The 25,681-nt window shown below is 39.6% G+C and overlaps 1 protein-coding gene across 5 annotated transcripts in view; it reads right to left on the reverse strand.

The window, feature by feature from the left end:
• Positions 1-2,337: 2,337 nt before the first annotated feature.
• SATB1 (SATB homeobox 1) overlaps positions 2,338-25,681 on the reverse strand; it is a 93,363-nt gene continuing 70,019 nt past the window's right edge. For 3 of the 5 annotated variants that reach the window (XM_074838590.1, XM_074838581.1, XM_074838599.1), the window contains exons 10-11: positions 7,302-7,505; positions 2,338-4,060 (exon numbers count right to left, since the gene is read on the reverse strand). In XM_074838590.1, the coding sequence (XP_074694691.1) occupies positions 3,572-4,060; positions 7,302-7,505 (693 nt within the window). In that variant the 3' untranslated portion in view covers positions 2,338-3,571. Of the gene's footprint in view, positions 4,061-6,702; positions 6,799-7,301; positions 7,506-25,681 lie in introns of all 5 variants that reach the window. The other 2 variants (XM_074838616.1, XM_074838609.1) reach the window with 2 other exon arrangements.

A 25,681-nucleotide genomic window follows, 5' to 3' on the forward strand; every position in this document is an offset into this window, starting at 1 on the left:
TATAGCAAAAACTAAGTCCTGTTATCCCCACCCAGTATTCAGTTCCCTCCTTTTTAGGCATTTGGCTTTCTTTGCAGCTTAAATTTTATTCCTATTTCCCTAAGTATATATGAAATACTCATTTCATACACTCTCAGTAAAGTCTTACTCAGTGAGTTTTACTAACAACTTCCCAACTAATAGTGTTCTGTAATAGTGTTTTGATGTCTCAATTTGTGTTCTTCATTACAGAAGTCCAGTCTGATTTCTTAATCTTTGCAGAAATAGAAAGGGTTTTTTTTTTGTAGGATTATGCCAGGTGGTGACAGGTGGTGAGAAAAAGGAACAGGAAAGGACATAAAGTAATTTTCTAGGTAGTCTAACCAGTCCATGAGTCAAGGTGGCATATGCTTGTAGTACCTTAACTCCTAACAGGATAAATTTCTCACATCCACATAAAGCTGGGCTCCTTAATACCCGTATCACCTTTGAAAACGCTGCTAAGGATTTAACAAAAATGCTTTAGGTCACTTAGGCCAAGTTAAAAGACTGTACTCGCAGCCCACCCTCTGGGACACAAAAATGCACTGATTCAAAACTGTGTGCAGGTAATATGCGACTATAGAGGTTGAGCTACTTGGAAGATAACCTCAGCTATGCTGGGCGAAAGAAAAACGGAGATAATGGAAAAGAAACAGCTATAATAACCATCTGCGAGCTCACATGGCCTCTACTTCAGCACCCATAAAACTTAAAAGGATAAAAGAAAAGGAAATTGCTTTCAAAATAGCAAAGACAATTTTATAAACATTTCTTCTTATCCTTTTATAGGGTGTTGGACTTGTTGCCCTGTTTCTGGTATTAGGTGTGCTGCATGTATTAGCTTTCAGCGTGAAGAGAGGTATAATCCAGGGAAGTCTTTCCTTCGCTTTCCCTTCTACACTGCACATGCACGCATATTAGGTTAAAAGTGCATTTTTAATTTTTTTTTTTTTTCATAAGCAGCCCTATTGTAATGGTCGCTTTGCACTTCAGCCAGCCCAAGGGTGCCAGTGGTATTGTCCTGCACATCAAGCCAGCTTGCATTGCCTGGGCTACATTTCATCCTGTCCCATGGCTGTGAACAGGGATCTGTCCCAGCTCCCAGCAGCTGTGTGGCTGTACAAAGCAATGAACCCATTTGAAATAAGGGAAGAAATCCAATGGTGACCACAGGGACTTCCCTGGACTAGGCTTATGTTTTGCCATTTTGCGAGCAGCATAGCTTTGGGCTATCAATAGCTTTATAGCTACTACCAGAGCCTTAAGTGAGGGCATAGATTGACTGTCCTTCTCTTGGAATGCAATGCCAAATTACACATCCGTGTCCTTCCTAAGGCTTGTTTCCCTCCCAGAGCGGTACTAAGGCTCTTTTCTTTTAATTGGACTGGCTCCCAAACCCAAATCATGGTGCAGCCCCAACACAGTCCTGGAAGCAGCCAAGAGGTGCCACAGCTGGGACCTGCTCAAGGAACCCCCAAGGGTGCTGTGGCACCTCCGGCACTTTTAAAGATGTGGAGTGAAAACAATGCTTTGCTGCCTAGTATGTATCTTCTTAAAGAACTTAATGGAGCTATAAGGAGAAATTTGCTGCAACCTAAGAGCCATTTGTGCTTTTGAAACTTGTCTAGAGTTTTGCAAACTTTTGGTCATTTTAGAAGAGCTCTATTCAAGCCCTAATTGCACAGGGTGTAAATTGTTTCTCTCCTAGGAAAAGAGAACAATGGTGTGTACTTCACACCTTTCAGCTGTGGACTTCTCTCTAGCCTAGACATGAGCCTTGCACAAATTCAGAGCTCACGAATTGTTATGGCTTTATCAAGGACCTTATTAGTGATCATTAAAAATAATCTTGCTTAGAAGGGGACTTCTATGTGCAAAGCCCATCTTTCCTATTTACTTTGTGACTATTAATGTTTTTTTTTAATGTTTACACATTAGTGCAAGGAATAGTGTTAGCATAATTCTAGTGTAAAATAAAATCAGCTGTATCCATTATAAGTGCATTACTGCCAGGAACTGTAAGTATGTTTATGCCTGATAGCCTTTTGACTCAATAATATCCTGCTATCTCTGTTGGGCAGGCAAGTTTTTAAACCAAGAAAAGACAGGTTATGATTTTCATAACCAAACTGTGCTTCTCTTTGAAGTATGTTATCTAAATTCAAATTTTAAGAAGGTCATTAAAAAATTCTGCCTGTGATTTTAAAGGAGAACAATTGAAATGTCATCTTCAAAGTGGTGGCAAGAAGGTACAATGTGCACTAAGAACAAGTTCTTCCTCCCAGATATACACATACGCAGACAAACCCTGCCATATCATACCATACAAACAATTTTAATTGTGTAGTTACAGTCAATAACCACTCCTAGTCAGAACATTTCTGCATAAAGAAAATTGTGATACACTTATAAAAACAGCCAGCTGTAACAAAATAACTGGTGTTTTCATAGCAATAAACTCATAAAAAAGAAATACACCTTTATACAGAAAATTTATACAGCTGTAGCTTTAAAATTGATTGTAAACCAAAGGAAGACACATTGCAAACATCAATTATTTTCACATTAATTGCATAAGTTTCTAAGGTGATCTATTAGTTTTATTTACCTAAGCTTATTTGCATGATAGTAAAAATTGCATACAACAATAAGAGTGAAGCTTATAGTATGAATTGCTTGGATAACATAGAGCACTTTTTATAGGCAACTGTGTAAAGCACATTTTCTCTATTTAAAACTTTTAAGACACTTTGTTTTACTGCCCATCAAAATACATTTATAAATAGAAAAAAAAAATCAGTATGGTAACAAGAGAAGCAATATTACATTTAACGGAAACTTCCAAAAAAATTAATTACAACATGATGCTGCAGGATCTACAAATAAATAATGAGGACTAAATTGTGTTTCACATTTTCTTTTTCATTTTCTTTAAAACCATGTAACAATGAGAATGGAAAAAAAAAATACAGTGACCTTTATTTCCAAAAGAAAACAAATCTGAATTACGGCAGTGCCATATAATACAAGGCATTTGTTGGCATATGTTATCTTTAAACTGCATTCCACAGTCTATAGTTCTTTTGTAACATACAATAGAACAAGAGTAACAAACTCTTTTTATTTTATTTTTTTAAATAAATGTGAGTTTCCAAAGATCAAGTGTGGAGTGCTACAGTAATAATTAAAAACCAAGAACAAAACAAAAACGAAAAACAGTAAATCACAAAAGTTGTAATGCTTGTCTGAAGGCTCCAGAATCAAAATCACTGGTATCATGCTTATTGGGTACACTCACAGTGTATCCAGTGAACACAAATTAATATCAAACAATCCTCAACGCTTCATCTGTTGCTGCGAAGCAGTTTGTAAAACAGAGTAAAACATCTAGTGCAGTCTGCATTATCCTTTTTTTCAACTTTTGTGCAAGTTTTGGAAGATTCATTGGCCAAACAATGAATAATAAAGGTTTTTGACAGAACGCAAGATGGAATTTTCATTTCATTAGTAAATACCAGCGGCACTGTTGAAAGAAAATAATACTTTTAGATCAGTCTTTCAATTCAGCATTAATCTCTGTGTTCCCTTCTACCGATAACTCTTCTTCTAGTTTAACTGAAAAAAGCGTGTTTGCATTTTTGTCTTGGATGCTGTCTTCTAAATCCTTGAGCAACTCTTCCTCCTTGTACTCTGCAACATCCACCTCCAAACCAGAATTGTCCTTCAGCTTCCCATGGTGCTTGAGATAATATCGCTGGTTCTGAAAGAACTTGATAATGGTGTACTTGGGCAGGTCAAGCTGAGCGGAGAGAGTCTGGATTGCTTCTTCATCTGGATACAGGCCTACATCTTGTATGAAACTCTGTAGGATCCCTAGGGCTTCAACAGAAATCTTTGTTCGTGGTCGGGGTTTCTGACGATTTTCATCCTCAGATTCAGCTGGTGATGCTACTGTCGGTTGCCTTGGGGGTAGTCTGGGACCTGGTTGCTGTTGCTGTTGCTGCTGTTGTTGTTGCTGTTGCTGCTGCTGCTGCTGCTGCTGCAAGACAAAGCACAGCATTTTTTTTGTACACGTATTCTTGCTCACTTTTTGTGTTACCAAAAAATCCGGGGAGGGGGGTGGAAATTGCAATGCTATAAACAAAGGCTTAGTAAGTTTAAAGAACAAAAAGGAAAAAAAAAAAAAAAAAAGCAAAAAAAGCCCATTACTGCTGAACCAGAATTAAAATACGAGTTAGTAACTCTCTGCATACCTTGCACATGTCTGTTGTGTGTGAGCAGAGATGCGGGATAAAGGGACGGTGGGATATGGACAGACAGGTGGAGGGAACACTCTGGCTTTGTCTGACTGAAAGCGCCAATGACGTGACATCGGTGCGGTTCAGCTGACAAATTTTAATGAACATGCTCCACGAGTCAAGTGCAGACGAGACAAAATGCTAAGTAGGTGACATAGTATAGGATTAACTTGACCAGCTTAGCCAGAACTGTAGCAAGGGCAAAGTGAGAAAAGTGCCAGATGAGGGCAAACACACAGGAGCTCTGCCAGCAGCAGCAGCTGCTGCCCAAAACCAAGGGCTGCAAATCTCTAGCAACAGCTAGACTAAGGGACTGGGGGGATCAGAGAGGAGGAGAGCATTTTAGCTAAGTGAGGAAATATCCCAGTGCTGATCTGACCTTAGCATGCACTAAAGTATCGTCACACTTGCAAATGTTACGACAGAATATGTTAGCTGGAAGCGCCTAATGTCACGCTGTCAAACCCAGCCTCAGCAAGGACAAAGAGATCTGGAGGTAGGAAATCTGTATTTCCCCTTCTGGCTCCGACATCACTTGTCTGTGGTCTTGGAGAGGGTCTGTCTTGCCTGTGTTCAAGTATCCCAACGTATACACAGGGAACAAACATATTTACCTGCTTCTGTGTTTGTGCTGGGGATTATTTAGTTAATATTTATAACGCACTAAGATGCAAAGCTCCAAATAAGTTGCACTATTATTATTAGAAGGGAACATGCTGCATTCCAAAAACTCAGGCAATGAAAATGAGCCAGTATGCACATCAGAAGAATAAGATAAAGCAAATCATGATGTAAATAATTAACAAGAGCTTAAAATGAAGTTTTGCAAGCATGGATTCAGAAACATTCTTAAAAGGTGAGGCACTGAGCCCTTGGGACAGAAATGTTTTTCTCATCTACCACCGGAGTACAGTACACTATAAGATAATGTTTAAAATCAAAAGTAAATTTATCAGCTACTGTTTTTGTTGACAATTCTTTCACTTCACAGCACAGGAAGCACTGGTTAGTAAGATATTTTGGATCAGCAAATTTCTTGTCATATGGTACAAACCACCAGTTATTATTAAAAAACAACAGCAGCAAAACAAGCAGTTGCTATCACTACATTTCATTTCCCTTTGCAAGACTCTCTTTGACAATTTTTTTGTGTGTTGGTAGTGGTTTCCAAGCTTCCAGTTGCAGCTCACTTGCAGACCCCAAGCAACACAAAATACTGTACGAATACTATAAACATTGGAGGAATTACAATTCTGTCCACTTTGCAGTGCCACTCGTGGTTGTGGAGACTTCGCATAGGTCTCAACACCTGGTTTAAAAGCCACTACTTTAAGTGATCTTCGTATTGTAAGATCTGACACAAATTCTCATGGAATTAGGGTTCTTGCCTCATCCTTGTTCACATGCTTTCATGTTTTATGGTCTGTGAGCAGTCCCATTCAAGGCTTCAATCCCAAAGAGATTCAAGACTACTCGCAGCACATTAAAGTCTTACAAGACAGGAGGCTTTATATATACAGTTTGAAAACTTGTGTCTTGGATACATATTTATGCATCTACAGAAATTACCATGTAGAAGAGCAGAGACAAAACTCAGGCCTGATCTCCCAATCCTCACTCTTACAAGTCATATTAAGAGATTACAATGCAACTGCTTATGTGAATAATATTCGCAAAATCAATCACACAACTTTTATCAACAAGGCAAGAAAATCTAAGTAAGTGGAATAGTGGTTGAATGTTTATACTGTGCATAAGCTTCTCCTTTTATCCCCTTAAGAAGCAATTTTATTAAAAACAATGTACATTTTCAAACAAGTGCTGTTTTATTACTTAATATAGATCTTTCTCTCTCTTTTTGCTAAATCAAACAGCAAGTTTCCAGGCTTTCACAATTATTTTAGTACTTGATATCCTAAGGGATTGTCTTATTCAGTTTGCTTTATCTTTAATATACACCCGTGTTGTTTCTGGCTGTGAGATATCTCTATCCTTCCTAGCTTTGTAAATATTTTTCTGTATAGGTAATACAAATGATACACCGGTATTTCAGCTGAGGTTGGGAAAGCACAGGGTAATATCTGCCCTTTAAGAGGGAGCAGTTAAAAGGCTGACCTCAGGTCTTTCGTGAGAAGGGATTAGAGTCCCCAGCTCCGAGAGACAGCAGTCCGCACTGCCGACCTGGGCTACAATATTTAGCGAAACAGCCAGCCACGTTCCTGGCTCGTGGTGCCCATGTGAGCAAAGGGTGGGCGCAGCCCCAAGAGGAGGGGGCAACGCCGGGGCTGCCCTAGCGTGGAGGCCGGCTGTCTCCAAGCCCCGTGGCGTGGGTCCTGCATCCCCTCCTCTCTCTCCCTGACACGGTGCCCTTGTGCCAGCTCACCTGCGGAGCAGCACCCAGCCAAGGTCCAGCGGTCAGCAGGCCTGGTAAGAAAGCGCCTCTATGCTCTCCTTTCCCAAGGGTGGTGGGAGAGGGGCTCTGAAGGAAAAACAAACAAACATTGACTCACCCCAGACTTGACTGGGGTTAAAGTGGGATGAGGAATCCCCTTCCCTTCGCTCCTACCCAGGGTGAGCCACCACTGTTGAGGGTTCGAGCTCAGCTTTTGAGCAGCAGCGCAACAATGTCCTCCCGCTTTGCTGGTAAGGTGTTTGACAATCGATGCCAAACACCTCTGCCTTTGGGTCCTGACACCTGTCTAGCCAGGGACAGCCAGCACGGAGGCTCGCCCTGCCCAGCACGCAGGCGCCGCTGTGCCACCGCGTCCACGCACGTTTGTGAAAAACCACCGAACCGAAAGAAAAACCATGGGTGGTCGCATGCTCTCCTTTGAACTCTGGTGGCAGACAGCAGCGTGCTCTTATCTCGTACCAGGAGACCTGCATTTAGCCTGGCCGGGAGGAAAGAAACACTAATTTCCTTTGCTCCGTTTAAAGCTTTATTTACTTAGCGCTCTGCGGGATTGGCCAAGGTAAACTAACCTGAATCTGTTCTGCTGGCACATGGATAATGTGGGAAGGCCTGTCACCATGGTGATGAACTGCATTGCTTTCTTGTTCATAAATGGCATCGCGTTCAGGCTGAGGAAGACTGAGGAACCTTCGGATCATGGAGAGATTCTCCCAGAGGGTCCTGTTCTCTGGTGAGGGATCTTCTTTCCAACGTAACAGCTCACAGAGCCACCCCTTGAAGATAACACCAGCAAAACATTAGTTTTTTTCCTCACTTCACGAGGGTGAAATGTGTACTTTAGAGGTGCTGTATTCTCTCACGCTCTCCCCTGGTAGGAAAGGGCTTTCACTTAAAGCAAACACCGATACACCAAGAGGCTGCCTCACTATTTCAGACACTCGCCAAGCTTCAGCGTTCTGGAAAGCACCTTCCCCTTGGTCCCGTACCACAGTGCTATTGTTTGTTTGCTTAGAAACAAACCGCTTGATGAAGGCAGAATCCCTTACACGCTCCCCTCTGCAGGACAGGGGTTTCACCGATGCCAGTATATTCTTTCTGCTGCCTATTTTCTTTTATGCATGGCTACACCCATCCGAGAGCATCCACACCGTGTTTCAGGAGCTGGTAGATTGTCTGCTGAGCAATTTTTAAAATCCTGGTACTACCACTGAAAACAAGCAAGCACTTCAAATATCTGCCCTGAATATAGGGCTGCCTAATGTAAATCACAGCAGTTAGAGGAGCTCCCTAACGTCCTTTCAAAAGACAGGAATCCTTCGACTAGACACAGTCAAGTAATATCTTCTTCCTATCTGTTACAAGTAGAGGTGCCTCTGCAGGTGAACTTATTTCAAGTGACAGATGATTATCTGTTTCAGGTTTTTTCTCATAGACCCAGTTTTACGTACACTATTAGGACTTGAGGGGGAGCAAGATATACTCAAGCTTCTGATATACCCTTTAGACCATTTTCACATCACAGCACAGCAAGTTGCCTAAGAGCTTACCTGCTCTAAATCAGATGTGGTTTTGGGACACATACTACAAAGCTGGCTACGGAATCCCTGCAAGAACTGCAGCGGTTGCTAATTTGCTTCTAAAAGAGACATACAAGTTCATCTTGAAAATTTAACAATTGTTTCCTTATGTCTTCTTAATTGGGATTTTTTTCTTAATTGTGCATTGGTAGTTTTAAAAGAAAAGTGCAAATGCTCTAGCTAGGACAATGTGCATCACCAGAAATTTTCTGGTATATTAAAATTTAGAAACAAAATATTACATGTATAAAACATGCATGCTTCATTTCTTTTAGCTTCAAGAATCTGTTTTCAAAACTAGGTCCATGCAATTTTATTTCTTAATGCTGTAGGAAAGATAATGTGACGTTTTATTGAATCAACAAATAATATAAATGTACAAAAGCTTTTAGATCCTTTTTATACGTACTGGTAGTTGAAAAATGGTTTATCCAGACTAGTTTACTACTAGATACAATAGATACATAGATACAATATAGATATGTATTTTCCTGAAGACATTCATATCTTTAGCAAACAGTTAATAAATGCAGTGTAAAAATATTGCCACGACAGGAAGAAGTGAAAGTAAACAAATAATCTTAATGCATTCATATTGTACACGAAAATATTTAGTGAGGTGTGTATAAAAATTTGAAGTATATTCTCTTGGATATAAGTGGAAAACTGAACAAATGACACAGGAGAAAAAGCCCCCGAGAAACAGATAATCAAAATGAAAAATGTTAGAGAGATGGTGGTAGCAGAGCTGAGAAAGCAAAAATTTAAATGGGGCCAAAATCTGCCAGGTACTCACTAGGTGTGCTAGGGAGAGAGGAGAGAGGGAGGAGAGCGGTGGCAGCAGAAGCAGCCCCCAGCACCCTGGGGATGGAGCGCACCCCATTCCCTGACCACTAAGGCTGGATGCTGGGTATTGCCCAAGGTTTAACAAGCTGACTGGGAAATGTGGCCAAATGCCTTCGTATAGAGCACATAATATACAGCCTGTCCCAGCTGGAATCGTATGGCATGTTTTTAAAACAGTAGGAAGGGTCTGTGGATTCTCCCTCCCCATCGTAAGGCACCCTGCAATGTGTTAGCACGTTAATGTATGAACTCTCCCTGCCCCTAACAAAATGAACATGTTGCTCGCAGTTCTCTGCCCACCTTGCTTCCACGGGGATACGTGCTGGATTATGCTCAACAGCAGTATTAGTTTTCAGCAGTGAGTTAAAAGAGGTGCAATCAAAAAGCGTAGGTAGTGTGTTGGGATGGAGGAGAGAAGAAGATGAAGTGAAACAAATCTAGATCTTCTAATTGAAATGCAGTTATAAAATTTTTAATTAAAGCAAAAAAACCCAGCCTGCCCCAAAGCATAAAAATTGTCCTTTGGTTGTCTGGAGTCTCCGTTGCTTCACATTGAAACTGTTGGTCCTCTTTCTAACAGTGGTGAAACAGAGAGCAGAGCTGACTATCATCTGCAGTTTGGTGAAAGTAAAAAAAAGACAAGACAACCTGTCCCCTCCCATGACACCTCTCTAAGGTATACAGACAGACTGGAAAAGAAATTGCACCATGCATTTAGAAGTTGCACATATTTTGTCTGGTGACCATGTGAACCACAGATTTTTTTTTTTAAAAAAAAGGCAGTAGAAATTCTTTTTAAATGTCCAGTAGTAAAAATAATTCCTAAGCAATCACATTTTACACTCATATTTCACAACAGTTTTTGTTAACAAATTCCTTCTCCCCTTACTGTTATTTCTGTTTCTATATTTACTAGATCAGACCTTACTGTTATTAATTACTGATGGCTAAACATTGTATTTCCAGTATTTTTCTATCAACTTTTGCACTGAAATAATTATTCTAATTCCTTATCTAAAAATTATTTGATGAATTGTAACCTGAAGCATGTCTCTGCTAGGCTTTCAGGGAAGCAGCGATTTTGAGATACTGAAATCAGATGCTTCTGACACAGTACACACAATAGACTGCTATTCTACCATAATGTCTCTTTCCCACTGGATTCATCACATTTTTAAAGAAGTAGACATACTCTGATGAAATGTATGATGGGCAACATGGAAACAACCAACTGAATTCTTCTCAAATTATAAGGATAGAAACAATTTTTTGGTCTTCATGGTTTATTTCTGAAAACATTTATGGAAATTGATCTCACAAATATTCTCAGAAGATGTAGTAACTGGGCAGTAGGAGAGGCTGTAGGAGTTTACTTGCTTAAGAGACTAAAAACTTGATACCAATATGCTTTCTTTTGGTTCAAAACAAATAAACAAAACCGTAAGCATTTGTTTAGTTTCAAGTTCAGAATTCCGTACGTGACATAACGCTCATTCATAAAAGTCAGCTAAATCAGAATGTATGAAATGCTTTTTGTGAATTTTAGGAAAAATAATCATACAGACTTTTCTAATGGTGAATTTAAATTTGTAAGTTTTTTTTCCACTTGATCTAAATAAGTATGAACTGCTGTAGTCAATGCAGTTGAATTACAAGTGAACGTAACGAGGCTGATTTTTTTCCCTTTCTACTCATATAACTCTACACCAATTTCTGTCTAGTTCAAACAATTTATTCTGAAGGAGGGCTTGGGCCATTAGGTCTTTTCTGTCTTTATAGTCTTACCGGAAGTAGAAAGGACCACAAAATAATAATGGCATATTTATAACTCAGATTAGATCACAACCAGTTTATACAGCATATATAGTACATCGTTTAAAAAACAGCCTTAAAATAATTAAGCTGATATATCTATGCAGCAAGGCAAACCCCCCAAAACTCTGCACTGACATTGGAAACAACCTTGATTTTAAAACAGAGTAAATTTGCCAGGCAACATTACACTGAATATAAAGAGAGTACAAAGCAAAATATAAACATTAGCCACATGTAAATATGTTTGGAGAACTTTCAGGATGTTACTACTTTTCAAACTGACAAAGTTTAATTTGACACCTTCTGTTCTAAAACCTTTGTTTCTATTCAAAATCACGCCTTTAGCTGCTATCAATCACTATGCTCTCCCTATTACTTAAAATACTGGCATGGGCCCTGGATAAGCTGAAAATGCCATGCAGATGAATTCTGAGATAATATGTTCAAACCTGTTATATACAACACAAATCCTGTAAAGTTATGTATTGTAAACCTACATTTATTGGGAACTAAAAGTCTTAAATCCATCTGCTACAAAGAAAATACTGTTATGCACTTTCAAGTAACCAAGTACCATCTGCAAAGGTCTTGCTACAGTAAGCAAGAAAATGGTGAAAAAAAAAAAGATGCTAAACCTAAGATATTTAAAATAAATAAGAGTCTTCTGTCTGGTTTTCTGATAGGGATTTAGTAAAGAAACATAAGACATTAGAGGAAAAAAACCTGTGAAAGCCGAACTGCCAAACTATTGCAGAAAAAGCGCAAAGAGGATAACTGCCAAACATTAGACTCTGCAAGACCCATGAGCATGCTTATTTTAAAGAAAGCATCTATGCATTTTATCTGTGTATCCAAATGCTATTTTATTCAGTCTGACCCGTGCTGTGTTTAAATAAAATCTTCTGCTCTCTCACATAGAGTGTCTAACAAAATATTCTTGCATTCTGATATCTTTCTTACTAAAAGAAAAACAAATTATAATTGAAATCAGCACTTAATACCAACCTTAACTAGATCAAAGAGGGTTGCATTATGATCATGAAAGATCTTTTCTGGGCAAAGCTTTCCAAATCAGCAACAAACACATCTAGTCTGGGAAGAAAGGGCTTCAAGGTGGAGCAACTGAACTCTATTGTTTGGTGAATTTGTTATAGTGATAATAGTTTGCCAAACGCTGAGTATTTCTTACAGAATAACTAACAAAGACTCCAACATTTTTTAGAAGAGCTGTAATTTGAATCTAAGAAGGCAAAACATTTTAGAGTATCAGGGCTAAGATATGAACAGTTTTTCTTCGCTATAGTATATCTAAGATTATTTTGTATCATTCTCTGGGGCATATAGTATAATAAAAATATATGGTGTTAAAAGAAATCAGTCTAAATAGGGAGGTATTTGATACAAACATTTTAGCAGAAAGTGTGAATTGCATTTCAGCATCTACTGTGAACAAAGACTAAGTACATAATCCATTAAACAGTACTTCTAACTCAAAAAAATGAGTATTGTAGACTAAAGTAGGCATTTTGAATGAGCACATTTTCAGCAACTAACTATAAAGCTAGCAATTTATCATTCAGCAAATAATTTTCTACTTTTAAAAGAATCTGTAAGTGTTACTTATGCTAATGAAGACTGTTTTTAATCTGCCCACAAACATGCTAATAGAGGGCAATTTTTTTTTATTTACAATGCTGAAGGCACTCCAATTTATAGAACACAGATATGAAATTACACTTGGTAAAATGGGCTCTTAATTGTCTAAGCAACCCAAATCCTTCACCTTTAACACAAAAGCTTACAGACAAAACAAAGGAAAAGAACTCATGGACTAAACTTTAAATATTGACTTTTTCCCCTTCAAGAGCCATCCAACTTGCTTTACAAATCTCATTTTTGTTCCAAATGGCTGCGTTCATCATAGACGTTTCCCCTTCTTTTCAAAACAGAATCCATGTATAGAAAATAAGAGAAAAGGCCGACATCACCACTACAGTATATGCCTATAGTCTTAGTCTTTAGTATTAAACTTGTAAGCTGCTCATTGCACAGAAAGGTTGCTTTTGGAAAAGTCATAATACTTTGAATGAGATACATAATGGTAGCAAAGGAGTACTGAAAGCATTTTAAATTATTTACTAGGTTAAAAGGGTGAAATGGTACTTTAAATACATCAAATTTCATCATCTGGGCCATTTTTTGGTGGCAAAGTGGTATTGATCTTTCCAAATGCTTAAAATTAACTATTTCCAGAAGGTCATTATTTGATTAAAGGCATTAAAGTTGAGGGCAAGAAATGATGCACTTTGTCTTCTTTCCCATTCAAATAATCATGTAATTTAATCAGAACTATCCCTTCATGTCCTGTAATAAAAATGTTTGTCTTAAGATATTGTTCTTTACCTAACATATTAACCTTTAAATGTTATGAAGTTCTTAAGAATAATCTCTGCTTAGAGAAGATTCTTCCATAATGCAATGAAAGGATCTCCAGCATTTAAATTGATAAGGCCAAATTTCCCTTACACATTGATTGGAAAATGCATTAAACCCTTCAGCTGAGATTTCTCAGTGTTCAACAGGATCGAAAATTCAGAAAGTTCTGAATCAGTAAGCTCATGCATATGTCATTGAGAAGCAAAATAAACAAATGTTACTTCAGCACAAACAAATACGACAAATAAGTAACAATGGACACTGCTTTAAATTATCTGGGAAATGCTGTTTGCGTTACATTTGTATTATCCAGAAAAATATAGCAGGGAACACCCACTGCAGGGTAAGAACAGAGCATTTAATTCAAAATTCATTTTCAGGCTGAGATTACTTAAATCTGACTTCTTTTTGGGTGAAATACCTGTGGGTTCAGACATGGGAACAAACCTAGATGATGAGAGCCGTCCTTTTTAGCCTTAAATGTTCTTCTGGAATTTCCTGACTGCAGGAAAATTTATTCTGACTGCAGATTTATCTTTCCTAAAATACATAAATTGTCCTTATTACCTCCTATGCAAAGCTGAATAGACCAAAATGCTTCACAGAACTGAAGTCTGCTAAAAGAAAGGCCACTGGATATTTTTATAAAATTTTAGGAATAAATAATATAAATAAATAAAATAATAATAAATAATAATCTACCAGATTTAGTGGGTTTTGATACTGAGCAACACATTTGTTAGCGAAAATCTTTTCAGTTTAGCTTACATTTTCAAGTAATTTTAAGCTCTGACTTCTGTGAGGCACATACTTTTGAGAAATTTTAAAAACTGCTGTGAATGTTCGCTACTTTGGGATTTCCCTATTTTTCTCAAAAAACTGTGTATCTTTAATTCAAGAAGCAAAAGCTGGTTTTCAGCCTGTTCCAGAAGATGAGGAAAGATACCAGAATACGAATGTCTCTTCTGGAGATGTGGCCTAAAGTGATAGTAAATGTTCCCAGAAAGATGGTTGCCTTAGTATTTTATTTACACTAATCAGCCTTAAGTTTCAGGCTTTGCCTTTGAGCATTCCCCTAAATCAGAGAAAGTTTGAAACCTAAAGCTGTCCTTTATCTCCAGATATTTCTGGTTTATCTATTTTACTGGCTTTCATTACTAGAACATTGAAAGGAGAAGCCAGATGTGAATTTTAAGTAAATCTGTATCTGCCATCATAATAGATGAGATTTAGCAAAACAAACAAACTGAAAACCCCACAACCTCATAGGGCTTTACAGAAGAAAGGTAAACTTCACTAGCAGGAACAATTTTTTTTAAAGAATACTGGAACAGATTATGACATTTCCTTAAATTTCTTATCCAACCTATTATTCAGCTACACCACCTGTCCGGATGCTACTGCCACCTCTTCTCCAGGTTGTGAAAAACAAATGACCAGTTATTAGTGGTACTGATAGTATTTCACCACAGTTTTTTTGTGATATCTGAGGGGAAAAGGATTCCTAATGTCTGTTCTTCCCTCTGCCTTTTCTCCTCTCTGGCTGAAGCACTTAAGAATTAAATACATATTTCTATTCTTGTAAACATCCAAACAAAGAAATAGGAGAAAGAAACTTGCTAAAGCAACCTCTAAAATTCAATGACGAGCAGCAAACAAGAACAGAAACAAAATGACCTGGAGAGTTGTGGCCCTGTTCCCAGTCTCGTCTGTTGTATTAACCGCTCCTTCTACCTGGAGCCAGGGTGAGCAGCTAAGAGTCAGTGCTACCAAAAAACTCATTGGATTAAGGTCTGAGGCTATATCAAAACCGGTGGGTAAGTTCCCTGTGTATGAGCACTTAAGAGGTACTACCAGCTCATGGAAAGAAACAACCTAACATGTAACTCTAAAACTGACTGAAAACATAAGTATGATCACTTTTTAGTTGAGTACAGAGGGAACTGAATAATACTAAATGCAGGGCTTCTCCCAAGTCTGGCTTCCCTGCTCTCAGCCTTCTCCACCTTTCCTTTCCCTTGTTCAAATGTATCTTTTTCACAGTGCCTAGCAATGATAGATAGCCACAAACCCTAATCAAAAACATAATATGTATGCCTTTGAAAATCTTACATAAAATGCAACTACATTCATACGTAAAAAGAAGGGGAAAAAAAGTAATAGATGCAAACAGTGGGTGAAGCTTTATTCTGCCTTCCTCTACTCCAGATCCTTCCTCTTTCACACACACAATTCCATTGGCATTGTAACTGCAAGATACACATGACAAAAATGGACTTAACAATAAAAAAAAAATCTAAACAAGAAAAAACAACTGCTAATTATTAAATAAGTCAGTCTTAGTCTGGTACATTACTTTTTATAGTACTGGCATATAAAATGGGTCAGTGGGTTTCACAGAGGGTGACTGGTAATATATGGCCCTTTATCTTTTATTTAAGTAGAGAGAAGTACTGATTTCACTGCAATACCAATGCTTCCCTTGAAAGTAAATATAACCCTAAATTCAACCACGACCCTTAATAGCCCATATTTATTTATTCTTAAACATGCAATCAATTTTTGTATGGCAGCTCTATCTGCAGTTTAGTTAGAGAAGAGTCTTTAGTAGAAAGAGCCGAGCAATTTTAAAAAATCTTTTTTACCAATTTACAAGTGAACAGCAAATGTTTATTATTACATTGCTTACAGAGATTTAACATTTGCTTTGGGGAAAAGACCTCCAGTAAAAAGGCCATAGGGCCAAAGTGTCACTTCCGTAATTACTTATACGTGTGTATATCATGTTGTTAGATTTATTTTTTTAAAAAAGATTATAATTTCCCAGAAGGAGTAATTTAAATCCATGGCTTCTTGTCATATGTTTTTTCTTTCCAGAATTCATTTTGGATCAGGGGAAGATCTACCACACACTGAGGAATCACAGGCTCATAGATATTTGGACTTCATTGTAAATTCAGTTCAGCTGACAAGATGTTCCAACAAGCGACATCATTCCAAAACACACATGGCTCAAACCCGTTCTCAGACATCCCTCCACATTTTTAAGGCCTAACTAAATGTTTTGATATAGATTTGAATTAGACATTTAAATATTCTGAGAAAATTTCTTTTAACTTGTCTCTTGCAGTTCATCTGGCTTCCGTGGCTTTCAGCTTCGTAGTGAAGAACACTTAATGCTCTGATAATGCCAAGGGTGAGGGGAGTCTTAAGGAAATTGAAAAGAAACATTTCCCTAACTGTCCTCCAGATTTTGTTAACCACAGCACAGTCAGAAAATAATGCCCATTCCATCAATAGTTTAAAAAAATCTTTAAAATCCACACCTGTGAAAGACAGACACCTCCCAGCAAATGAGAAGGGAACAGACAGAAGCATCTATCTCACCCATGTTAAAATAAAGGCAGTGAAGCCCTTAGAAAGCTAAAATACCCCTACTTGTAGCATGGTTGCTTGGGGCATAGACTTAAAAGAATAGGAAGGCTGAATCAAAAGGGAAGCTGGAGAGATCGAGTTTCTCCCTCCTGGGTGGGAAGCAACACAGGAGTGTTTTCAGCTACTTTGCCATCAGGATGAGGACAAGAACAGCCACAAGGGAAAAGCTCCTAGAGAGAGCAGTGCTTAGCGTTAGACTTTTCTTCAGAGGCCAAGAAAAGTGCCAACCAAGCTGAGCCTCAGCCCGAGCCGTATTTCCAGGCAGCAGCTTCAGCAGCAGCTTCTGCCCTTAAATCAGGTGCTGCATGGAGCAGGCACACTTTTTCCTGCCCTGATCACTCTATCCTGTCCCCCTTCCCCAGGTAAAAAGAATCAATACCTTTAGTTAGACTTTCTCCTCATATTAAATAAGAGTAGCAAATGATTTCTCGGAGGTGAAGCAAACTGGCTGCCCTAAAGCAAAAATAAAAAGAATCGCATTCAAGCCCTTCTTAGCTTTTTTTAAAAGTTAACTGGTTTTATATAAACAGTGGAAAGTTCCTATATCTGTAGAGCTTTCTCCTGCATGTTACATATACTAGAGATGCTAAGCACCAGGCTCAGCAAAATACCTGTCACCTAAATAAACCCACAGACATAACTGATACGTGTGCAAATCTTGCTCAGTTGGGGTCCAAAACTTCAGGGAATTCTGCTAAGTCCAAACCCAGTCCAAACATCTTTACTTTACAAAGATCCTGAAAACTATTTTCATATGCTTCTCAAATGTCATCCTGAAGTAAGGGAACATGACACTGCACAGGAATAAAAATGAGATGATCACAGAATAACAATGTGTTTTCAGACCAAATCTGGCAGATTTGGAATTAGATAAATATTTGCAAATTGGAATTTTTCCCCACTTAACTAGCTGCGTGCTTGCCCTAGCCTATTCATTATATGCCAACAGTCTGGGGTGATTCGTAACCAAAAATCTGAAGTTTGACTTAGAGGTTAAATGTGAAGAAAATTTAAAAATGGACACAATGAAACAATGTTAGGAACAGTGAAATTAAAAATTAACTAGAACAAAAAATTGTCTCCTTTCTCACCTTGCTCCTAGAAATCTTGTAACATTCTTTCAGGTGTTATGTGTTTTGAATTACCCAGTTTAACAATAAGGGAGAAAACACACACCTATTAGTTCTCCTTCCTTTGACCAACAACCCTTCACCTGAATTGTAATCAGTCCCTCCTTTAACAAACTGCTGCTTGGACCGTTACTGTATATTTCTGTTTGCATAAGATGCCTTTATTCTTTGCAGTAACGTGTTTAGCAGCTTTCGGTTTTTCAGGAGGAATTTTACCCTGTCATTTCCTGTTTAGTGACGGGTTAAGCTCGCTTTTGTTTTCTGCGCTATTTGGTACCCTGCTTCCCCCACTGTCAGGAACCACGGGCTGCTTGCTAACTCCTCAGCCTCCTCCTCAGCTCTGGCACTACAGCTTTGTTTTCATTTCCATACGTCATTAACTCTCGTACAGCTCACTCAGACTTTTCCCCTTCTTTTTTTTAAATAGTGCTTTAGTTTCTTCATGTTAAAACACCAACATACTGAATCTTCAAAAGCCTCCCGAATCAGTGATCTGCCCACAGCAGGCATGAGCAACCTGGAAATCAAGAACATGGCTCTTTTCCCAGCTAAATCCGTGTCGCCACACAGAGAAAGGAACGATGTTTTACCCATGAAGCTGGCAGCACTGGCGACCAGACCTCGGATCCCCAGCACCCAGCGAAGCCCAAGGGCATGGGGTGCCCATGCTGTGCCCCACGCACAAGCCAGTGCTTGTGCAAAGCAACTGGGGGTGGGGGGATGCACTTGGGGTGGGATGTCCTCGGTGCAGCTCTGGCACACAGGGGACAGCAGTAGGACAGAAGAAAGGGACAGATGGAGCAAGGGTGGATGGTGATGGTATGTATGGAAGAGGAACAGGGTGGGAACAAGTCAGAGGAAGGCTAAGAGGAGAGCTGTAACGAGAGGAATTAGTGAAGGCAGCAAGAGGAAAACAAAACAGAAGGTGAGGATACAGAAAGCGGGAAGAGAGATTAAGAAAATCCATCCTGCCAGAAGCAGCACCTCTTGTCAGGCAGACAGCAGGTGCTGCCTGGGGAAGAGCTGATTCATGCATCTGGAGTGTAGGAACCGAAACACCTCTACCTAAGAAAGAAAAACTAAAAATAAAAGATTCAAAGGAGGTGGGAGAGGGTGCCATGCTTTTTTTTCTTTTGGTGATCCAGTGCTTCCTGACTGCATGACATTTTTTGAATAGTTTTGCGAAGAAACTAGAGCTGGATTTCTGGACCCTTGCAAGAATCCTGACAGTTCATTTCAGCATTATCTCTTCCAATGCGAGGCCTTCCTGCCCTCCTCACCTTACTCCTTTTTTGAGTCTCATTTTTGAGACATCTGCAGCCATAGCACCTCCAGGGCTTCGGCTGCACCTCCAAGACAAGATTTCCCCTTTGTTCGGGGTCAGCACGGACCCTGGGGGAGTCAGTAACAGAGGTGGCACTGCCACGCTGTGAGGGACACTGATAGGACATCCACCCTGACCTACTCGGCTCAGCTCTGGGGGACTAGTAACTGATGGCCAAGTAGTATGAGCATGGGTCTTTAACCCTCTCTTCAACAGTCTGGGGGGCAATCTCTGCAGCCAAATTTTCTACTACAAACTGTGCCTTCAGTGGCTTTCAAAAACCATACTGCTCACCTTCTTCTGACTGACTCTTTGCACACTGACTCTTAGCTCCCTGTCTCCTGCACTTTCGATATTTCCACTGCATCACAGATCACTGGCAATGGATAAAACAATCTCTTACTAAAGCTACCTTTTTTTAAATGTCCCCTGGAAGGCTTATTACAGATTAGATTTGATGAATCTCTATCAGATGCACTGCACCACTCCTCTTGCCTGACAATACCTGCCACAGCTTTTTGGGAATCTGCTCAGTTGCATTCTGCACACTTACAGTTTTTTCCCTTGCTGTAAGAATTGTTTTAGAACCTTAGAATTACAACTGTCTATCAAAATTGCATTAATTTTTTTCTCTGTGTAGGAAAAGTAGCCAACAATGATCTACTAAAGAGTAGATGGTTTCAAAAAAACCGCCTTACTAAGTGTTGAAGGCTGTTTAATTAGGGAAAGGTGAACAATTTAACTGAAAAAATGGATTTCTAAAAAAAGCAAAGCAATTTACAGACAACATTTATTTTCCTAAAAACTAAACATAATTTGTTTTCTTAAGAAATACTAGAATGTTTTAATAAAATTTAAAAAAAAATCCATTTCCTGTTTTCCAAAATTCTAGACACTTTGATGATTCTTTTTTAAAAAGAACCTTTTCCCCAAAGGAAGAGCTAGAGGGAAGAGTTAGCAAAGAGACAAAATTCGTGGTGAAAAACTTTGGCAGAAAATTTTATTTCTGCTAAATTTAGGTAGCAGTGAAGACTACATTTTTGGTTAGAAGCTCTTCTTAAAGCGAGGTGTTTGCTGGCACGTTATTTTGAAAAACAGCACAGTAGGATGACTTCTTTAATAAGTGGGCATAAAACCCAGTGATTAGAAAGTCTGAGTGAGAGACAAAACACCCGTGCGATATCTGATTTCTTTGCCAAAGCAAGGAAGGTCACGGAGAAATAATCTCCAAAGACAGCAGTATCTCTTTCTCCCTATATGTTTACTCTTTTATTTCACTCCTTTACAGTGAAAGGCAGACCTTAACACGCGCACACACACATGCACACACAAAAGGAAACAACAACCAAAGAGGAGGGGAAAAAAAAAAAAGGAGCCTGAAATTTTAGTTACACCACATGTGGTTTTCATTTGTGAAAAATGAACAAGCTGTTTGTGGTTAAACTGTCTAATCTGCTGTTATCAATCTAGCGCTGCATTCAAGATTTACAGGATACATCAGCTTCTGTGCCACATTAGCTGTAAAAGGGAGAGGGGGTGGGAGGAAAAAGGAGGAGGAGAGAGTTTATCCTGAGGAATAATATTTCCAATGCAGCCACACTCACACTACATCTGGTTGTGCTGGTAGCGGCAGTTAAATTGAAATATTTCACAGCGTGTGTCAGAAACATGCAGAATGGTAATTATGACAGATCTGATTAAGCCTGAGTGCCACTAGCTCCCTGGCCAGCTCCGGTTGTGCAGGTGTGACCTTGTGCGTGCCTGCGTGTGTAAATAAAATTAATTACAAGCGAGAGGGCGAAGGCTTCAGTGACATCACAAAGCGGAGAAACTCCCAAGGGGGAGACCTAATGGAATATTTTCCCTCAGTCTAATAATACAGTTCATATTGACTTGAGGTAATTAGTGGGATCATTAAAGCAGTTTTCCCGGCGTATTTGGCTGCCTGATCAGATTAGTGAAAATGTTCTTCAGAACAAGCCCTGTGTGGTCTGCCAGAGAAGGAGGAAATAAAAAGCAACAAAGCATATTTTGGAATGATAAGCAGCACTGGACTTTTTGCACGGCATTTTGCAGGGCCGGTCTCGGGAGCCTGGGTGCCTGACTCTCCTGACTGATTCAATCTTTCATCCCAGGCGCATGTGCTCCTGCTGCGCATCATCTAAGACTTTTTAATTTTTGTTCTTTTATCCTTCAAAACTACACTGTCCCTATCCCTTGCAGCTTAAAAAAATCAGATAAAACCCTTGTGGAAGTGCTAGCCTTAGAAGAACTACATTAAGATAACTGGGGCAAGGAAGAAGAATAAATACGTGATCAGCTCCCCCGCACCTCTCCCCAAAAAGCTAACAGAAGATTGAAGGCACCCATTTGAGAATTAGTAACATTTTCATTTCCTAACAGGCTTACCCCAGTAAAAAAAAAGAAAAAAAAAAGAAAAAAGTTTAACTACGATATAAAGTCTTCCACGGTAACAGAACACAGAGCCCTAATCAAGAAATGGACCATTTGTTTAAAAACAGTCTATTGAGCATGCTCTACCTTGCAAATGGAATATGCCAAGCTCTGTCACAGATGGCAAGCTTTGACAGTTCCCATCCGTAGCGTCGATACTCGACAGTTCAGCACAAGATCAGTGACATTCTGTCTCATTAGAGCCACGCTAATTATCACAGCTAGTTTCAGGGGAAACCATGTGTTGCAATGGTCAATTTGAAGGAGTCTGTGCATCAACAAACTGGTAATAAGGATCAGACACCTTATTATATGACAGCATGCTGCCTATGATCTGATTTACTGAATCAGAGGTACTGAGGCAACACTGAAGCCTGATGGGTTATGGAATCGCGTGTACACAATGCGGATCTGAGATAGGCTTTAAAAATAAAAGGGAGCTATATAGAAACAATACAAATAAAAAATTTTAAATGGTGAAGTTATAATGAGGACTTTTTTCATTTGTCATTAAGACATGCAGAGATGTTCAAGATCTTGTCAGCCAGTTTTATCTTTAATCAAATCATATAAGATAAATAATTCAAAATGAAAACTGTAAAATTATGGATTATGCTAAATTATAATTCATTCCATACTCTGATTTTTCAGTTTCAATAACATGTACCAAACATTCCTTATGTTGTGCCGTCTTGCTGCTTTAACAGAATTTTATATTTTGTAAAGAGCTTTCTCTACTTGGCTCTCTTTTTTCATTTGTACATTTAATGACTTAAACTTGTACTTCTCCTAGCTGCTCCCACACATTCGTGCTCCTTCCACCAGACAAAAATCATCCAACCAAGAACCCCCCTTTGCTGTTTTTGGCCACCTGCAGGGCCGCATCCTGCCAGGCACTGAGTGGTTCCAGCCCCAGCACCTCCCAGGGACGCGCTGCAGGCTGAGGCCACGAGAGCATTAAGCATCAACTCCCGACCAACGCAGGGGCAGGTGTGCACCGCATCCCTCCAGGGAAGCTCTCCTTAGGGCTCAAATATACAGCGTTTCCTGAAGCTGCTACCAGTTCTTTAAACGGCCTCTGTGCAGATTGTAAGCAGCATTTGAACAGCTCACACTGCCACCCGCCTGGCTGGGAGCCTCTAGCCGGAGCAGATTTGACCCCACGTGTAAAGCATGCTCAGGAAGCACACTTTTTCATCGGTGTGTCAACAAATCCAGCCTTTGCCTTACATGTTGAAAGGGCTGCCTGGCCCCAAGGAGTTGTTTGAAGAGGTCAATATAATCCTCTTACCGGTTAAGTATTTTCCATTCTGTACCTTCTCCTTTGGCTTGAACTATTACAGGTTTTAATGCAATTTTTTTCCCCTCTATGAAGATTTCTGTGGGCAATTGCATACTGACATGAACCACCTCAGAGATTTTAAGGCAGTTTCTTATCAGTGCATCTTTGTTGATTCAAGAAGTTGCTGCCTACTTTTTACTAGCAGGAACCCAAGACTCACTGAAGTCAACCTACTCCACCAAGGTCATACCAATAATGTGGGATACGGCCAGGATCAATGCCTGCCCTTCTCCAGGCCTACCCAGATTGAGTGATACACAAGTTAACTGAGCTCAATTTTTCTATCCCCTTTCTGAGAAAGAATTAAAAAAAAAATTCCTAAAGAAATTTCCTGAGGCTTTAACCTTTATTTCTGCAAAAAGATGTTGTAAAACAAATTAAGACATGGGGCAGAGGAAAGACCTGGAGTGCTTTAAGCATTCATTTTGTTCCCACAATAGAAACCCAGAAATCTCCTTCTCTCATGACTCTGCAACACGATATTTTGTGAAAGAAACAAATCAGCTTCTATCTGCCAAGTTTCACAGTTTCACTGAATGACATGCCACTTTATGGGGCAATTCTTGATCGTGCGCAGAAGAAGCCCATCTTGCCTTCTCCGTTCACACTCTTCCTCTCCCATCCCCACTAACACCCGATCCTGCCTGACTCCTGCTGCTCATGGCACCTCTTCAACTGCCAGAGCAATCACCCCGGGTAGCAGCGGGCGGAGGAAAATACAGAAAGAAAATTAAATAAAAAGAAAAATAGAGGCTGTTGGGTGGTGTACTTCTGCAGCTAATATTCTCCAACTAGTGTATCTTGCCTCCCCATGAGGGCGAGGGGGTTTATTTTCAGGTGGACCTGTGAAACAATGGCAGACCTCAGAGCGCATTTTGTTTCCACCTCGCGTCTCCCTGTGCAGTATCCCTCCCTGCTCCACAGAGAATCCATTGTACGCCGAGGGAGTGAGAAAGAAGGTTTTTAAGCCAAGATTTAAACCCAGGAAGTGACTCAGCTGCTCCTCTGAGGGAGACAAAGGAGGGTGAGGACTTGACAGAGATGTGGGGTGACGGGCAGAGGACTGTGCCCCCTCCTGCTCCCCAGGCTGGACCCTACCAGGGCAGCCAGAGGTGCAGCACCCTGAGGAAACAGCTTTGGAAATAATTTCAGTATCCCCCTCTTAAAGCCACATTGTTACCAGAGGGTTACTCTTGGTGATAAAAAGGTTTCTTTTCCCCCCGCTGGAAAATAGTTGAATAGATTGTTCTATATCTGCGGTAATGGCATGTTACATCTTCGTGCCAGATCCACAATACCGTGCTTGTTCAGTGTGGGAAGCTGTTTAAAAATGACTTTCCTATTAGAGTATATAGCGTAGTCTCTAGATGGAAAAAGCCAGATCAAAGATACAGCATTTATAAAACTGCTGGTTAAAAAGATAAAAGTGAGATAACAGACATCAATTTTTCACTATAAATCTCTGGGTTTACTACAACATTAAAATTTCCAGTAAAAGCAGGGTTTTATATACCTGAACTCTAATGGCCTATTCTGAAAATATTTATGTCAGGAAAAGCATGGTATTTGCATGCCAAAAGCAATTTTAGTGCCAATGTTTAGCATTCCCTTCCCATTTAACTCCTTCCCATCTACTCAAGAGTGTCAGATGCTCTGCCTAATGCCTACCTGGTGTATCTCCCCACGCAACCTTTCAGAGGAGGATGCTCCAGGTGCATACTAAGCAAAAAAGTCAAACACTTCTAATAAAATACCACTGCACAAAATGATGGTTTAGGATGGAGTCTGTAGGATGGTCTGAAACAGTGATTTTACCTCCATGCTTTGCATGCGAAACTTCTCATTTCCAAGGGGCTAACTGCCTAACCAAAGTGAAAGACAGGGACAGAAGGACAGGAAATTGGGCAACACAATGCAACAGCTCAGAAGTAACGTGTCAAAACCCTCTGTAATTAGATGAGGTTTCTGGAGATATGGGTAGTACTCCATTAGTTTTATTCTAAAATTAAAATCAGAGCATGATTCTGTGAGAGCCAAGTGTCTTGCCTTCAACATAGAGGCACTTTTATTTGGTGAGAAGGGAGGGCATTCAGCACCTACCTGGCCATCCACAGCAATCAGCTGGATTGATGCTGCAGAAAAGTACTGATCTTACCTATTTATTCTACTATAAACTCATTTAGGTATAATAATGCAGTCTAGCAGCCTTATATTGTAGTGCACGGGACTCAGAGGTATGGAAATTTATATTACTTCAGTTTTTGCAAACTGCAATTTCCTAAATTTAAGAAATGTTAGGAACGCAAGCTGATTTTCAGCAAAGTTTTGCTTTCTTCCCTGCTTCATACTAGCATGTACAGCCCATAGCTTTTCAGGATAAGCCATTAACATAAATGTAACTTCTCAAAACACAGCAAACATACAGAAACACTACAAGTCTCTACTTGCCTTATCTCTCGGGGCTCTGAGGTTTGGGGGGGTTTTGTTTGTTTGTTTGTCTGTTTTTATGGAATAAAATTAGATTTCAGCATCTGTCACCATCAAGAAAAAAACCTCATCCCTGGCTCCCACATGAAAACATTGTAACCAA

The sequence above is a fragment of the Strix aluco genome, chromosome 1 (genome assembly GCF_031877795.1).
Source record: "Strix aluco isolate bStrAlu1 chromosome 1, bStrAlu1.hap1, whole genome shotgun sequence".
Taxonomy (NCBI): domain Eukaryota; kingdom Metazoa; phylum Chordata; class Aves; order Strigiformes; family Strigidae; genus Strix; species Strix aluco.